The sequence below is a fragment of the Pseudonaja textilis genome, chromosome Z (assembly GCF_049901715.1).
Source record: "Pseudonaja textilis isolate UNSWEBS1 chromosome Z, rPseTex1.2, whole genome shotgun sequence".
Lineage (NCBI taxonomy): Eukaryota > Metazoa > Chordata > Lepidosauria > Squamata > Elapidae > Pseudonaja > Pseudonaja textilis.
In genome coordinates this window covers 35964550-35978083 of record NC_142008.1, presented here as the reverse complement: position 1 = coordinate 35978083, position 13534 = coordinate 35964550, and the positions used below count along the sequence as shown (strand labels likewise).

The window sequence follows — 13534 nt, the reverse complement described above, 5'->3', positions numbered from 1 at the left end:
CCGTAGCTCCCTTGCGCTCGCCCTGCACGCCTGCTTTTTCGCCAGCCCGTTCCCAGCGCGCTGTGCTGCAGCCCTGGAAAGGAGCGGGCGGCGGCGGCGGCGGCGGCGGCGGCGGCGGCGCTGATGACCTCACGCGGCAACGCAGCGGAGCGGCCGACGGCGCCGCAGATTGGCTGGCGCGGGCTCAGCGGCACTTCAAAGCGAGAGAGGGAGCTACAATTGTGGTGGAATGGGCGGAACTGATCATTGTATTGCACACCTCTAAAAAAAACACTGCCTCTGATTTATCAATATAAAAAAGATCCTCTGAGAGGAGGGCACTTTGTGGGATGGCAACTTCACTTCTAGGGGTGAGTCCGGAGGGTGTGTTTTATTTTTCCCCTACTGCCCCCCCGCTTTGCTATTTTAATTGGGTCCTTTTTATTGGCGATCGCGGAGCAGGGTTAAGGCAGCCCCTCTCTTGACCGGGGCTATTGAGGGTTTCATTTTTGCTTTTTTTTTTCTCTTGACTCCATGCGAGTTTAAGAGAAAAGAAAGAGGAGAGAGGGAAGGGGAGGGGGAAGAGGGCAGCCACTTTTTTTTCCCAACCCCCTTGACATCGTGCAGGGAAAGGTTTTAAGGGCATTAGCCCTTAACAACCTCCAGAGCTTGGGCTGAGCTATTCCTGTATCCCCGGAGAACTGGCCTCTCTGTTGTCGACGCGGACGGGGAAAAACAGCTGCCTCGCTTGATCTTTTTCTCTCCCTGTGAGAGCTTTAAAAAAAAAAAAATTGCAGCAGCTTGTTGTTGTTGTTGATCCCCCTCCTTTTTAACATTTCTTTGAGCCCGACATTTCCTGCAGGTATGTTGATTGTCTCTGTTTCCTTGAGGTGCGGATATAAAAGTTTGCGGGGGGGAGGAGAAAGAATGCTATGAGCGAACTCGGAGACTAAAGGAACGTTTTAAATAAACAACTTTAAACTGCGGCTACAGCCAATTTTAATTGCTCGATAAGAATGGCTGCGGATTAAATGCACCAATACTCTTGGTAGTTTCGGGAAGAGAAAGAACGGAGCTGTGGAAACCCAGCGCCTATGAACTGGGACTTAGTCGGTACCGAAGCTTTTCAGTTTTTAGATTTTCTTTTCGAGTCTGGGCTTCTGGATGGGACTGAGATTAAGTTCTCGAGCTCTTTGGCCTGACTCCGGGCTGCGCGCCAATCTCAACCAAAGAAACCAGTGAGCTTTCCTAAAGGGCGCTTTTCTGGGGGTTGTGAGCAGGGATCGGGGGAGGGGGTGTCGTTTCTTCTTACGGAATCAAGAGGAGGGGTAAAGGACCGCAAAGGTTCCTCGCCTTAGCCCCCATTTCCACGTCCGCAGGGGAGGCTGTTGGGCGCGGACCCTGCTCTGGGGCGGGCTGCCGCGGGCATCTTTGCCGGCGGAAGATGACGGGCGCTGTCCCGGACTTCTCTCCCCGTTTTCTGCAGGAAGAACCGCGTCTCGGCTCCACTCCACTGGCCATGCTTGCCGCTACCTGCAACAAGATCGGCAGTCCCAGCCCATCGCCGTCTGTCCTGTCCGACAGTACCTCATCTTTCGGCAAAGGCTTCCATCCGTGGAAACGTTCGTCATCTTCGGGAAGCTGCAACGTGGTGGGCTCCACTCTAAGTGGCGTCGGAGTCTCGGCCTCGACCCGTAACGGTTCTTCAGCTCACGCCGCGGCTGCGGCCGCGGCCGCGGCTGCGGCGGCCGCCCTAGTCTCGGACTCTTTCAGCTGCGCCGGCTCGCCTGGATCCAGCGCCTTCTCACTCACGTCGAGCGGCGCGGCGGCCGGCTCGCCCTTTGCCAACGACTACTCGGTATTCCAGGCGCCCGGGCCGTCGGGAGGTGGTGGCGGCGGCGGCGGCGGCGGCGGGGCAGCTCCTGACACAGCTGCCGCTCATCAGCCGGTATTCATCTCCAAGGTGCACACCTCGGTGGAGGGTCTGCAGGGCATCTACCCGCGCGTGGGCATGGCGCACCCCTACGAATCCTGGTTCAAGCCGTCGCACCCGAGCGACGCGGGCGCCTCCAGCTGGTGGGACGTGGGCGCCGGCTGGCTGGACGTGCAGAACCCCAACGGCGTCCACCCGGCCGCTGCCGCGGCCAGCGGTCTCCAGGCGGGTTCCCTACATTCGCCACTGGGCGCCTACAACTCGGATTATTCTGGCCTGGCGGGCCACTCGGCCTTCAGCAGCAGCGCCGCCTCCTCACACCTCCTCAGCCCAGCCGGGCAGCATCTCATGGACGGATTTAAGCCGGTGCTGCCGGGCTCATACCCGGACGCGGCCCCCTCGCCACTGACGTCCGGAGCCGGAGCCTCCATGCTGGGCGCCGGACCCTCCGCGCCACTAGGCGGCTCCCCGCGCTCTTCGGCCCGTCGCTACTCGGGCCGCGCCACTTGTGACTGCCCCAACTGCCAGGAGGCGGAGCGGTTGGGCCCGGCGGGTGCCAGCCTGAGGCGCAAGGGCTTGCACAGCTGCCACATCCCCGGCTGCGGCAAGGTCTACGGCAAGACGTCGCACCTCAAGGCGCACCTGCGCTGGCACACGGGCGAGCGGCCCTTCGTCTGCAACTGGCTCTTCTGCGGCAAGCGCTTCACGCGCTCGGACGAGCTGCAGCGCCACCTGCGCACGCACACGGGCGAGAAGCGCTTCGCCTGTCCGGTGTGCAACAAGCGCTTCATGCGCAGCGACCACCTCAGCAAGCACGTCAAGACTCACAGCGGCGGCGGGAGCGGCGGCGGCGGGAGCGGGAGCGGCGGCGGCTCGGGGGGCGGCAAGAAGGGCAGCGACACCGACAGCGAGCACAGCGCTCCCGGCAGCCCGCCCTGCCACTCACCGGAGCTGCTCCAGACCCCCGAGACGGGCCACCGGAATGGCCTGGAGTGAAATCCCCCGAGTGAGCCGGCGGAGCCCAGGCGGGAGGAGGACCTGGCTTTGCTCTTCCCGGCTGTCGTCTCTCTCCTCCCCCTCTTCGCCCTCTGTCTCTCCTTCTCCCTTTCTTGTTCGGATCCACCGCGTTTTCAGCCCTCCTATTTCATAGCCTCCCGCCCGCTGGGCCAAACGGGATCTGGACGTCAAAGTAACGCGCTCCAGCCAACGCGGACTCGCAGCCAGATCCCTGCCCAGAAAAGGGACTTCGGTTGCCGAGCGGCTGCTCCAGAGACACCCGCGCTGGAGGGGAAGAGGTTTGGGGCGCTCTAAGCAGTGGGGGGGGGATTGAGCTCTCGGCAAGGACCAGGGCCTCTCTCAGAAGGAGAGGCGGCTATCCAGGGGAGTAGGGAAAGGGAGAGGGTGAAGAGCCCAAGACCTCCCGCTGAAAGCACTTTGAATATTGTGAGATGCTTTTAATTAATATTATTATTATTTCAAAGAATTGCTCCAAACGTTAAATTTCTATTCAGTTTTGCTCCGAAACTACAGCGCTCACTCGCTTTCTCTGGAATGTTGCAACTAATAGGGTTACTCTGGAGGACGTAGGTGAAGCCTAAAAAGTGTGCGTGTGTCGAAGTGAGAGTGTGAATGTAGGCGCGATCGCCTAGCGCCCCATTTGCAATTCAGTTCTGTCAAAGAGGATCCCGCCTTGGTAGATATTACAAAATAAGCTGGGCTAGTCTTTTCTTTCGGATGTCTTTTCTGTTTAGCACTTCCAAGTATTCTGTGCTTCAGCGAGTAACTCAAAATAACTAAGATTCTGGTCTTAGTTGGAGGTTATCTTTTATTTCGGCTTTTAAAAAAGAAAAAAAAGTTCTAATGAACAGATCAGTAACTTTCAAGTAAATGGGCGCTTAAAGATGCCATTGACCTGAGGGGGAAAAAAATCAGATTTAGGAACCATTAAAGAAAAATTCCCTTGTTTTAATTAACCCGGCATATAGCTATAGAGCCTTCACTCAGAAATTAGTGAGGCTGGGTTTCATAGACTTAAGTACAAAATTGTTTTCATAGACATGTTTTTTTAAATTACTCTTCAATGCCATTTACTCAGAATTAAAGCAAACCGAATTAAAGTTCCAAAGTTAAACAGACAGTGACGATCCTTTCTAAGTATCTCTAGGATTGCATAGTAAATTGCCTTAAAATACTATCCTTTGCATGCTTTCCTAGGGATAAATTCCATTCAGCATAAAGATATTTATTTTTGGCTAATATTCGTAAAGTTGGGCTGCACCCATTCCAGTCAGTTAATTTATACCTCTATCAGCCCAACTAGTTTAAAAAGTTTTGAATTGGGCTATCAATTCGAGTTTTCTGCTGTAATCAAGCATTGCTTAATTTTTGGTTAAAACTGACCCTTCAAAATGCTTCCTGGAAAAAGTGTAATCAATTGGTGCAGTTCAACCACTTTAATTACATGTAAACTTTATAATTGTTGAAAGTTCTGACACAGTAAAAGTCAGTCCCATTGATTTCAATGAGATGTTAAAATCCATTTCTGATATTTTCTTTCTCAATGAGATCAGTATGACTCAAAATAGTTGTTTGACTGGCTAATACCCATTCGTTAAATATAAGGGACTTCCAATTTCCCCTATTATTCTTTTAGAAGTTAGAGAACAATAATATAATTAAATTATTTCAATCTAGATAAGTTTCTTCCCCATTCTTAAAAAAAAAAAAAAATACCAGCACCCCTGCTTGGTTTCCAGAGTGCACCAATTCATGTGATGCTTTGAAAACACCAAGGATACAATTTATTCTAATTCATAGCATAATTTTTCTGACAATAAGAAATATGAAAGCAATCTGACTTTTTTTTGCAAGTCTATAGTTTATTAAGAAGAAAAAAAAACCCAGCCAACCAAACAAAAACAGAAGAGCATAAAAACAAATATTGGTAAAATAGTTCAAAACCTAATGACTTCTACAACAGAAATCGTTGTAAAATAGCTAACAATTTAATATAATTCCACCACTGTATTGGTGTGAGGCGCAGTTGTCCAGGGGACGATTTGTACAGTATTTTTCTTGTATATTACTTCCAGTAAATATTTGAAAATATATCAAAGTACACTTGAGCTTTCTTTCTTTTTTTAAAAAAAAACATTTTCGTTGTCATAAAATATTAAATCATTATTGTTGCAGTCTTAATAAACTGCTTTTTTTAAAAAAAAAATGTCATTTGAAGTGTACAGAAAATTGCACTTCAGAATATAGTTTTGCTTGAATATTAATTTAGTTAGACATAAGACTGTAATTAAACAAAAAAGATTGGATAAATGTTGAATGCCATTTCATTTAATGGAGCATGTACTTTTTTGCATTTTCTGACAGTTCAGGTATAGTTTAAGTGATAATTCTCCTATATTTCACTCAGTGGGTTTATCTAGACCCATATATTAAATACACTGTCCAAATGATGCAGACAAATAATGGCCTGTGCTTTTCCCTGAAAATAAATATGGTGAATGTTAATAACACACTCTTGATGTTACCTAAACAACACAATCCTATGCATATTTTCTTGGAAATTCTACTGTCTTCAGTAGGTCTTATTCCTAAATATGGATAGGATTATTGCCTGCAAGTTTGCAAACTCTGCAAACAAATTGTCTCATTGTAATGTTGAAATAAGTTTGGATATTTCACATTGAAATGAAAAGAATGAAAGAAACAAAGGAAGAAAGAAAAAGCCTTTCTCTGGAATACTTTAAAATTGCATTTTAAATGCATGAAATGTTATTGACTTTTATCTGTAAGATTTTAAATGGAATTAATAAACAGCACATAAAATATTTGTTGTTAGGGTTAGTTAATTTCTTTCTCAGGATAATAATGGGATATCTTCAAGACATTGCAATTTGTTTTCCCCTGGACTGGGATCCCTTTTGAAAATAACATATGAGACTCTGCACCCTTGCGCAGGCTTCCTGGGCAAGTCTTTCTAAAAGTAATAGGTAAATGTATGCTCAGGACAGAACCCCTATTAAACACAGCTGGATTTGCTTTGAGGTAAGAAGCTTTAGCAAGTAATGTAACAAACATTGTTCTTCCCCCCTCATTTCTGTTGAGTGTGTGAATATTGATAACAAACACTTTCACATTCAAATATTAGTTGGTTAATGATTCTCTGATCAACTGAAACAGTTAAATTTTAGGAATATTATTCAGTGATTGGCTCAATGTGTGCATGAAGTGCTCATTTTTATTATTTTACAAGTAGCTTGGCTTATAACGCATTTCTTCTTACAGACAATAAGTGAATGGGAAACAAAACTGGTATTATCCTATCACGCTTGAACAACTATTAAATATGTTGACCCCTGTTATTGATTCTTAATGCCAGCAGGATAAGAACAAATACATTCCTTGAAGCTACTTTTAGGATCAGGGGAAAAATAGCTTAAGGTTGAAAAGAATCAAGCAGGAATATTTGCTCCTCAATAGATCCAAGACTGAAGTTTGAAAGTTGTTGATTATTCCGATTCCTGGCTGTTCGTCACTCTAAAAAGGAAATCCTGTTTGGTTGAAATTGTAAAGAAAAGACCACAGAATCGGTAGTCGATGGGTACTTTTTAGAAAGTGCTGTTCGAATTCCGTCGCCATTCCCTCCCGGAGCAAACAAACCTTGGGGGCTGGGGAAATGCAAACTTGAGTTTGGGGAATTTGGGCGCCAGATTGTTTCATTTGATTTCGTTCATCTCATGGGTGCAATCCGGAGGGCTGGCATTTTGCGGTTTGGCCGGTGATTTCGTGTGGCATCTCCCTTTCCAACAGGAAGGCAAAAGTGAAAGTTAGGCTAGGATGTATATAGTAATTGGAAAAGTAACCAACAAAATGAGAGTCCTAGTCTTGTCGGGGAGCTGAGGGTTGCGAAATAGTCACAACTGTAAAAATATAGCTGCTGTTGTTTTTTTCTCCCGGATTTTGACGTCTTTGCAAGGCACACTTTGCGGTTCTTTTCCAGCCTCCATCTCTTCCAAGCAAAGAAAAAGTTCGCCAGCATCAAGGGCGCACCGGTGTTCCCCCCGCCCGCCACATTTTCGCTTTGACAAAGGCTGGCGCGCGCAAAGAGCTTGAAAGGGGAGAGTTGAAGTTGGAGGTCCGTCAGACGAGATAGCGTCTTTCTTCTCCACCTCCCTTCCTGGCAAGGTGGGCTTCGAGGCTGGGGGCGGGGATGGGTTTGTCTGCCCCACAGGAGGGCCCCGAGGTGATTCCAGCCTCCCGCCCCAGCTGAAAAGCTGAAGCTGCTTTTGGCTTGGTGCCCTGAGTGTGCGTGGCCTATTCTGCGCTACTAAGTGGAAATTGCGGAGGTGAGAGAGGTCTCGACCTTAGTGCAAAAAAAGAAAAGAAAGAAAAAGAGAAAGAAAAAAAAAGCCGCTTTCTGCAGGCTTTCGGATGCTTTCAGCCGAAATCCCTCCCAGCTAGAGAAAACTCAGCCGGGCTGTGGGAGGGAGGCAGCGGGCGGGCGGGGAGGCGGAGGCAGTCCGCCTTAGCTATTTGCTCTTTGACTTTGTAAATAGATCTTCTGCAAAGCTGCCTTGGGCGTCCTGCTCCAAGTTTAAGACAATGAGGAAGTGGGGCAGAACCAATACTTGGAATTAATACCTTAGGATCGCGCCAGCTCTGTCTCCACTTAGATGTTTCCAATTGGAGCTGGACTAGTCAAACTGGATTTATTTGGGGCCCATGGGGGGAAAAAAGAGAGAGAGGGTAGAGACTCGCATCCAATATCCCCTGTTCCTTTGCTTAGTTACATAACCCCGAAGAACGTGCATTTGACACTTTCTACCACAGACCATGCCTAACCCCCTGGTTTGAAGTGGTAGGATGTGACCCCCATTGACTGGTGGAGCTAAGCATTGCTGCAGTCTTGGCCAAATTTTAAAAGAAGGATCCTAAATCCTTCTTTTAAAACTGAGCTCCCTTGAATCCTGTCCAAAGAAGACTGTATTAGGGTGGCAGCCTTGTAAACATGTGTAGTTACCTTCAACTCGAAGTAAACGCATTTAGGATCGGTCTCTAACTCAGCTGGCAGATATCTAATTCTGAGCTTTGGAAGGGATAATAAATAAGGAGGAGGTGCCTCTGAAAGAAAAGATAAGAGCTTAAATCAAGGTATGGAATCATCAACCACAGGTGTCTTTCTGCCATGATTCCGGAACGCCTGCATGGACTTGTGGTGGTTTAAGATTCTTCTTACTCTTGGTTGGGGACAGCCTCATTTCTGAGTCTCCGAGTTTTAAAGGCGAACTTTAGTACTAGCCAGCTTTCCTTGCTAGTTGCATCTCCTTTGGAAAAGGAGTCTTGTTCACCTTGTGCACTGAGAAAGTGTTGCGCAACTTTACAAGAAATGCTTTACTTGCTTCCTTTTTAGACCTAATACACAATAGGTATTAGATCACACAGTAGGTGGGGCTAGACTAGGAATCTGGACTAAACTAGCACTGGGTTGTTTGGGTCCTGGGATCCCAGTCAGCTACTATCGAGGTCTATATGTACGAAGCCATTCCTTGAAACTATAAAATGACTCCTTCGACTAGACTAGAGCAGACTAGAGCATATTTCTGCAGACACAGTTAGGTTTTGTTATTCCTGGTTTAAGGTTGAATGTGTTTTGTAACCTCAGCTGCAGGGTCGATCACGGACAGAGTTCGAATCCCTGCTCAGTTTGGAAAGGCAGGGGGAGGTTTGGGTCAATCACTATTCCGCAATCAAACCAACTTCAAACGTTTGTCGAAGGATAAAGAGGGAAGAAAAGGGAGAAGGCGTTGCTGTGAACTGTTTGGAGAGATGGTGGTTTAAATTTACACAGAGTTACAATAACGATTTGATGCTGGACAGAAAGTTCCTTCCTTAGGTGTTAGGAAAAGCAAAGAGTTTGAGTCTAAGTGTATTAATATGCATTCTGAATTCGGCGCTGGCTCTTATCGATCTAGAAGAAAAATACACTCCAGAGCCACTCAACGAAATCTTAAAATAGTTTATCTCTCCCTTGATTGTGTCGTGATCCTAACAATCCTGGGGTTTTGTTTTCGAAAAATTGCTTTTCTCCTGGAAGGAGCTTCTTCCGAACCTCTGTTTATTTCTCTGGAAATAAAAAGAGCACCGGGAATTCAGCGGCATGTCCAGACTGAGTCGCTGGGCTGCTGTCCCAAAATACCCTTGCAGCGATTCTCTTGAGGAAAACGCCAGACTGACTTCCGGGCACTATTACCCTATTAGGGTCTTTAAAGATTGCTACTTTCGAAGTGCCTGGGGGAAGGGAGTAGAAATTTCCCCACCCACAAGGTTTACTGTGACTTACTGGCTAGCAAATTCAATTAGCATTCTGTGGGACATTGATACTCGCAAAATTTCAATTCGGATCTAACACAGGATTTCCTGCCGGAAGCTGCGAGGATAAAATGGCTTAGGTTTCAGTTAAATGCAGAGAAAACATAAACTCGCGGGGACTCGGGTCGGTCGCGCAGTCCCCAAACACACGGGGATCTAGATATGTGTGCCGCTTATTCTCCCCCTCCCCGCGGGACAAAACCTGAGGCGGTGTTTTGAGTCCCTTGGGAAACAATTGCAGGACACTTGTTCCTGGGGTTGGGATGGAAGGATCGTTTGCTGGAAACACCCCCCGATTTTATTTCTGCCCAGTTTAGAGTAATTACATTTCCCTGGTTAAGAGGCCAGCCCAATTCTTCGTCGCCTGAGGAGGGAATGAGAGGCCTTTATCCCTTTTTTTCGCCGTGAGCCTCAATGGGGAATAATGGCTTGAAAGAACCAGGGGAGGTTGCTTGAGCTCCAGCCGGGAAAGTCTACGTCCCGTGGCAACTTTACGCGAGAATTACGGAGGCAATTTTTGGTGAAAGCATCCGAAGGCGATCTTCATTTTACCCGGCATTTGATACTACATCCCGCCGGCGTTTTCTAGTGTTTGTGTGGCCACCGGTCTTAAAATAATTATCTCTCCACGCGGCTTTACTTTTGGTCCTCTGTCCGTGAGCTAAGTGTCTTGGAGACTTGGTTCACCTTTGGTGGACGTGGGTCCGAAGGAGCCTTTAGGAATCAAGAAGGCACCTTACGCCTCACGGGTGGACGGGGTGGACAGAAAGGGGTGACTACGGTATGATTTCCAAAACCGACTTCGGTGCTCGCGCGGATCTGGCGCCTGAGAGCATAGCCGAGCGTGCCGACTTCGGGAGTGGAGAAACAGCGCCGCCTGCCGACTGAATCGAAGCTGCTACGTGTGCTGGCCGAAAGACAGAGGCGCCGCGAGGGCCGCAAACGGGAGCGAGCTTTTAAGTTGGCCAAAACTTTCTGCCAGTTTTGTTAGGCGCAGGGTCGATGCCGAAAATGGTTTTTTGGGTTTTTTTTGTTTTATATATATAAAAAATGTATTAAGGAAATTAAAGGTAAAAAATATTGAGGCTGAGGGATTAAAATGTTAATATATGTATATAGCACTGTATTTTTCTTGCCCGTTTCGCTGATCTTGCAGTTGACGCTTTATTTTTCTCTTTTGTTGCATCCACTTTGGGTTCTGCCGGCCCAAATGCTATTAAGTGGATCTGAGGAAGCTGGCTACCTTTTCTCAGATCTGTTTCGCTCTTCCTTGGCTCCAAACCTCCTTAGCTGCGGACTTTTAGTGGGACTCGGCCTTTCTTCCAGCTACATCAGATCTCACAGGAACAGAGCGAAGAAGAAATATTTTTTCAGAATCGGTGGTTAAAAGGAACCAACAGAACTAAAGGAAGGAAAGAAGCACCTTCCGTGTTTTAAAAAAGTTAATCCCAAAATGAAAGCAACTGAAAAGGAGGGATTTTTGGTCTCCTCTGTGCAGAGGCGCTTGCTTTAATTTCTCTACAAAAGAAATCTAATATAAAAAAGCAAATATTTCTGTAGCATATATAAGGACTTAAAGTACTTAGGTGCTCCTACAAAAAAAATCATGGCTTGATAGATGTTTGGACAGGGAACTTCATGATATATATTAGAAATTATGCTATACTTTGACGACGATAATAATAGTAGACATAACCCTTCCTGGTGGCAGTAGAAAAGCCAAGTCTAGCTAGAATTGCTAAAGTTGGTATAGAGATGAATCTAATCTATATAGCAGACACAAGATAAATAACGTTGCCATTTTCAACAGATGTGTGCTGATCCAACCTGATTCAAATCTCAGTAACAAAGGTTCAAAAAAAAAATTCTGCTATTTAATCTGTTACATGTCACATCATCAACACAAGTGAAATTCATTTGTTTTGGTTCAATTTTTATTGGTTCTTTTACCCATGCATTCACACGCTGTCTACTCTTCTCAACAGCAGTATTGGACAAGATGATTAACTGGATATGTGGAAACCTTCTTCGAGTTCAACTTTAGCTATGAAAGTTCACCGGCTGACTCTGGGCCTGCCATTACATTTCTTGTCATAGCCAAGATTGGCACTGAATTAGTGCCAAAGTAAAAATGAGTAGAAAAAGGTTATTTCTCTGCTGTCTCCAGGACATCAACTGTGCTTTCCAAGAAGTTCCCTACCAACAACCAGTTTGCAATACCTTCACTTAAATAATATTTCTCTTATTTCTAGAGAGGTAAAGACACATACTTCAGTACAACTCCCAAGCTAGAGTCACTCAAATAGATTACAACTCCTTTATCCACAATCTCAATACATGTCATGTTCCCTCAACTCCACCCCCGCATAATGAGAAGGGTAATTTGACCCTGGCACCAGTGTGCCAGGGTCAAATTACCCTTCTCATTATGGGGAGGGGAGTTGAGGGAACATGACATGTATTGAGATCAAATATATAGGAATATATAAAGTGTCCTTGAACATTTTGTGTAGAAAACACATGGTAGAATACACTGAGCCAGAAATTAAATCAAAACAAATTAATTTCACTTGTGTAGATGATGTGCCATGTAACAGAATACATAGCCAGAATTGTTTTGGGGAGCCTCAGTTACTGAGGTTTGGGTCAGGTTGGATCAGCATGCACCTCTTGAAAATGGCAAAGGTATCATTATCTTGCGTCTGTTCTACAGGTTAGATTCATCTCTATACCAACTCTTTTTCACCTGAGGCTTACCATTCAATTGCATCAGAAATCTTGGCCTCAGTATAGTGCAGATTAATGTCAGCAACCTGCCTGATTTAATTTCCATCCGTAACATGAGAAGAATGCCTAGATATCGGATTCACTTTAACTGATTGTCTGGTGCTTCAATGGCACTAAGAAAATATGCTTAAACCTGCCAGGATGCAAAGTAGATTTCTGCCAAATGAAAGTTGACTGCCTGTTTAAGTGCATGCCTAAAGTTTTGTGGATAGCCATTTCTGCAAATTATATGTTACAGCACAGCCAGCAGGATTCCTGATTCCTTCAGTACTTTTTGAAAAATTAAAAATAAATGCCTACACAGAAATGAAAGTCTTGGTACTTCAATGAATTGAGAATGAAAAATTAGAAATCTAATGATCTAGAAATGTTATTCACTTAATGGGCAAAAGGGGGAAATACTCCGGTTTGTAATGTTTTCTTGGTGGTTCTTTTAAATTATCCTTTTTTTACAGGCTTCTTATATTTCACATTATTGCTTTAAAATAAAGTTGTGTACTTCCAATTACCCCTTTAATACAATACCTGGCAGAAATGTTTGTATCAATCTTCAAAAATATTGAGTTCAAACTTTCCTTTTTTTAAAAACTATGCCAGGGAGTTCTGAATACTGAGGGTGCCATTTACTTGACTATTAAAATCTATCTGTATTTCTAACAACATTGCAGACTTATCTCTCTCTCTCTCTCTCTTTTATTTTTTACTAAACTTCCTTTGAACTGTCAATGTTCACAACTAAAGTTTTAGATATTGAATATTAGAATGTAAAAAGAAACTCTGGTCATGAATACTTAAGTATAAAATCTCAGAGGTATTTTTGTGATTAAGGTGACACTTACAATTTTTGTACAAAACAAGTTTGATCTAAAAATGCCCAGGCTATTTGATTAATATGGGCAGTATCATATTGTACATAAAATTCTAGTGTGTGAATAGATATTGGCACATCTGCTTTTGTGATTAGACTATGCCCTGCTTGTATAATGAAGATCTCTAATATGATCCTTAAAGACTACTGTTGCTATGTAGGTTTCTTTTATGGGACTTGCCAGACTCTCTGGTTCCTTAATTTTCTTTGAAATATTTTTGATGAAAAACTTTAAAAAAAAAACACAGGAGAGTCTGGGATGCTGCACAGAGAGGCATGAAACTTCTTGCTTCAAAGAATTTTTGAACAGAAAAAAATGGTGAGTGTCTTCAGTTCAAGGTTTGGTTCTGAAACATGCCCAGATGTCTAGAAAGTGAAAAGAAATTGGAATTGTGCAGAGAAATCTGATAGACTTGAAGAGACATTCTTGGCAAAAAGAAAAAGAAAAAAAAGAGGGACAGTAGAAGATAAAGCAGGCATTTTGAATATTGTAAACATGTAATGTGATTGCTCTACACTTGTGTAATTTAACTTGCATCTTTTGATGTGCATGGGGGAACTTTGAATAAATAGATTACTGACCA

The 13534-nt window shown here is 45.0% G+C and overlaps 1 protein-coding gene across 4 annotated transcripts; it reads left to right on the top strand.

Annotated features, from left to right (window-relative positions):
- Window positions 1–253: 253 nt before the first annotated feature.
- On the top strand, window positions 254–3827 carry SP8 (Sp8 transcription factor). Of its 4 annotated transcripts, none has more exons than XM_026706232.2 (2): window positions 254–350; window positions 1466–3827. In XM_026706232.2, the coding sequence occupies exons 1-2, from the start codon at window positions 330–332 to the stop codon at window positions 2906–2908; spliced, it is 1464 nt and encodes a 487-aa protein (XP_026562017.2). In that variant the 5' UTR covers window positions 254–329; the 3' UTR covers window positions 2909–3827. The 4 variants fall into 4 exon arrangements, with proteins under 4 accessions (XP_026562017.2, XP_087771340.1, XP_087771341.1 ...); XM_087915214.1 differs by lacking the exon at window positions 254–350 and adding an exon at window positions 550–841; XM_087915215.1 differs by lacking the exon at window positions 254–350 and adding an exon at window positions 875–1092.
- The last annotated feature ends 9707 nt before the right edge of the window (window positions 3828–13534 follow it).